At 36.3% G+C, this 2,557-nt stretch overlaps 1 protein-coding gene across 1 annotated transcript in view; it reads right to left on the bottom strand.

The window, feature by feature from the left end:
- The window catches only part of PLEKHH2 (pleckstrin homology, MyTH4 and FERM domain containing H2), a 115,590-nt gene that overhangs the window by 3,026 nt on the left and 110,007 nt on the right, over positions 1–2,557 (bottom strand). The window contains exon 29 of the mRNA XM_023512058.1: positions 1,425–1,511. Coding sequence (XP_023367826.1) covers positions 1,425–1,511 — 87 coding nt within the window. The remainder of the gene's footprint in view (positions 1–1,424; positions 1,512–2,557) is intronic.

The raw sequence follows: 2,557 nt of genomic DNA, 5'->3' as shown, positions 1-2,557 counted from the left end.
GCCCACCACAACACCCAGCTAGTTTTTGGTTGCAGCCGTCATTGTTGTTTGGTGGGCTGGACTGGATTTGAACCCCCCACCTTAGGTGTATGTGGCTGGCGCCTTAGCCACTTGAGCCACAGGTGCTGAGCCTTCCCACTGTATTTCTAAAAACAACTTTTAAAATATAATTAAAGATGTACACCCTAAAAGCAAAGGAATCTGCATATCTAATGATTAGCTTGCAAGACTGAGCAGACCATTCTAGCATTGAATGCCTCAGAACTACAACCTACCTGTGCGTACTTCCTGGCCTAAAGGGCCACTTCTTGGGATCTAGAAAACTGGTTCACTTAGTGAAGGTAATAAAACTGGTGTACAGTTTTTTGTAGACTTTAGGTCAGGAATTTTATAATCTGTCCTTAAGTTATCCATTCAAGAACTAAGAGGCATTCAAAACACATACATACATTCCTTTTAAAAAGCTGTTTAGAAATTATATGGGTAGCTATAACACTAAAGGACAGTCTGGTTTCCAGTGATCTCTAGGCCACAGGTTAGAAGCACCCACTAACACCTGCCAGGTGAATTTAACAATTCCTGCCTACAAGATTAAAAAAAAATATACAATTTTTTTACTGAATAATTTGACACATTAAACATGACCTACAAAATGTGAATTTCATAAAATTAATATCTAGAGAAAGCACAGTTTGACTTTTTAATTATGTGAAAAGTACTAAGATATTGTATATGTACGAACTGGTATGTGACATTACAGGAAATTATGGAAACTGTTATAAAAGCCTTAGTGAAACTGAACTTTAACTTTGGTAATTAAAATTTCTACTTTAATGATTTTGTCAAGATTTTTATTTACACAGGAAACAATCTTCCTAACATTTAAAAAAAAGTCATTTCAGGGGTGGCACCTGTGGCTCAAAGAAGTAGGGCACAGGCCCCATATGCCGGAGGTGGTGGGTTCAAACTCAGCCCTGGCCAAAAACTGCAAAAAGAAAAGTCATTTCACAACTACAACCATGATTACAATTTAATCATGGTATCTTAGTATTTTCCCATATATGAAATAATGGAAACCTACCTTGTTTTAAAAGATTAAATCATAAACAGAATTGTATTTGTAAAATGACTATTCATTATATAGTATTAAGAAGAATGTTTTCTGTGTACGTGAAAGCTGGGCATAGTGGTGGGTGCCTATAATCCCAGCTACTCAGGAGGCTTGAGCCCAAGAGTCTGAGGTTGCTGTGAGCTATGATGCTGCAGCACTCTACCCAGGGTGACAGAGTGAGACTCTGTCTCAAAAAAAAAAAGAAAAAGAAAAGAAAAGAAAACTCAGAGTAAGGTATCATTAGCTTTTGTTTACAATACATTGATCTATGAAACTAGATGACTCAGTGCAAAACTTTAGGGTTTCATCTTACCATGGAGTTGTATTCTAAGATGCTTAAGCCATCCTCATTTATAGCCAGCCATATGAAAGTACTTCCAAGTGGTGATGGAGTTATGGGCTAGGAAGAGGTAAAAATATACTATATTATATATGCTATGCAAAATTATGTAAATATTTTTCAGTCTAATTGGCCTGTAACATTTGCAATTAAACAATAACAAAAACTTATTTAAAATCTTTCTTGGGGAAGAGGCAGTGAGGCATACTGGAAATAGCAGGGAATCTGTTATTAGGAGACCTGGCTTTGGGACCCAAATCTACCATTTATTAACACATATGTTTGGTCAAGCTACTTGATTTCCTTATCTTTAACATGGGAACAATAATGTTTATATCTTATTTTTCTTCTCTTTTAAGAGGCTAATAGTCAACAGAGCTTGCAGGAGTTCTATGATTACTAAACTCCTAGTGAAACAAAATATATTGATGTGCTTGATAAGGTATGTAGTGCTATTTATTACAAAGGAAAGGATTATTATTGTAATTATACATTTTTCCTGAAAGTTATTAAATCTGATAGTCAATTCAATATCTAATAATAACAGAATAAAGAGAAAGGAAGGAGGAATGGGGAGTCAGTATTTAAAGGGCATAGAGCTTCAGTTTAGGAAAATAAAAAGTTCTAGAGATAAATGGTGATGACAATTTTGTTACGTGTATTTTACCATATATACACAGAAAAGGACACCATTAAGCAATAAAGAAGGTGCTGCTGTGTTATAGAGAAAGAAAAGCATGGCTCAGCACAGTGGCTCATGCCTGTAATCCTGGCACTTTGGGAGGTTGAGGTGGAACGATTGCTTGAGACCAGGAGTTTAAGACTAGCCTGAGCAAGAGTAAGACTCCCATCTGTACAAAAATAGGAAAATTAGCTCGAGATGGTGGTGCAAACCTATAGTCACAGTTACTTGGGAGGCTGAAGCAAAAGGACTGCTTGGGCCCAGGAGTTTGAGGTTGCTGTGAGCTATCATTACACTATTGCACTTGTTGTGCCAACAAGGACAGAGCATGTTATTACAGCCAAGAAGGACATTTTCATATCCTTCCAATGCTAAAGTTAGAATTAAAATTCATTTGAACTATTGATCTATGGTCCAAATCTAT

This window comes from Otolemur garnettii, unplaced genomic scaffold (genome assembly GCF_000181295.1).
Source record: "Otolemur garnettii isolate 467f Iridium unplaced genomic scaffold, OtoGar3 scaffold00024, whole genome shotgun sequence".
In the NCBI taxonomy this organism is placed as follows: domain Eukaryota; kingdom Metazoa; phylum Chordata; class Mammalia; order Primates; family Galagidae; genus Otolemur; species Otolemur garnettii.
Note: the sequence above shows the minus strand (reverse complement) of the source record. Positions and strands in the feature narration are given on the sequence as shown.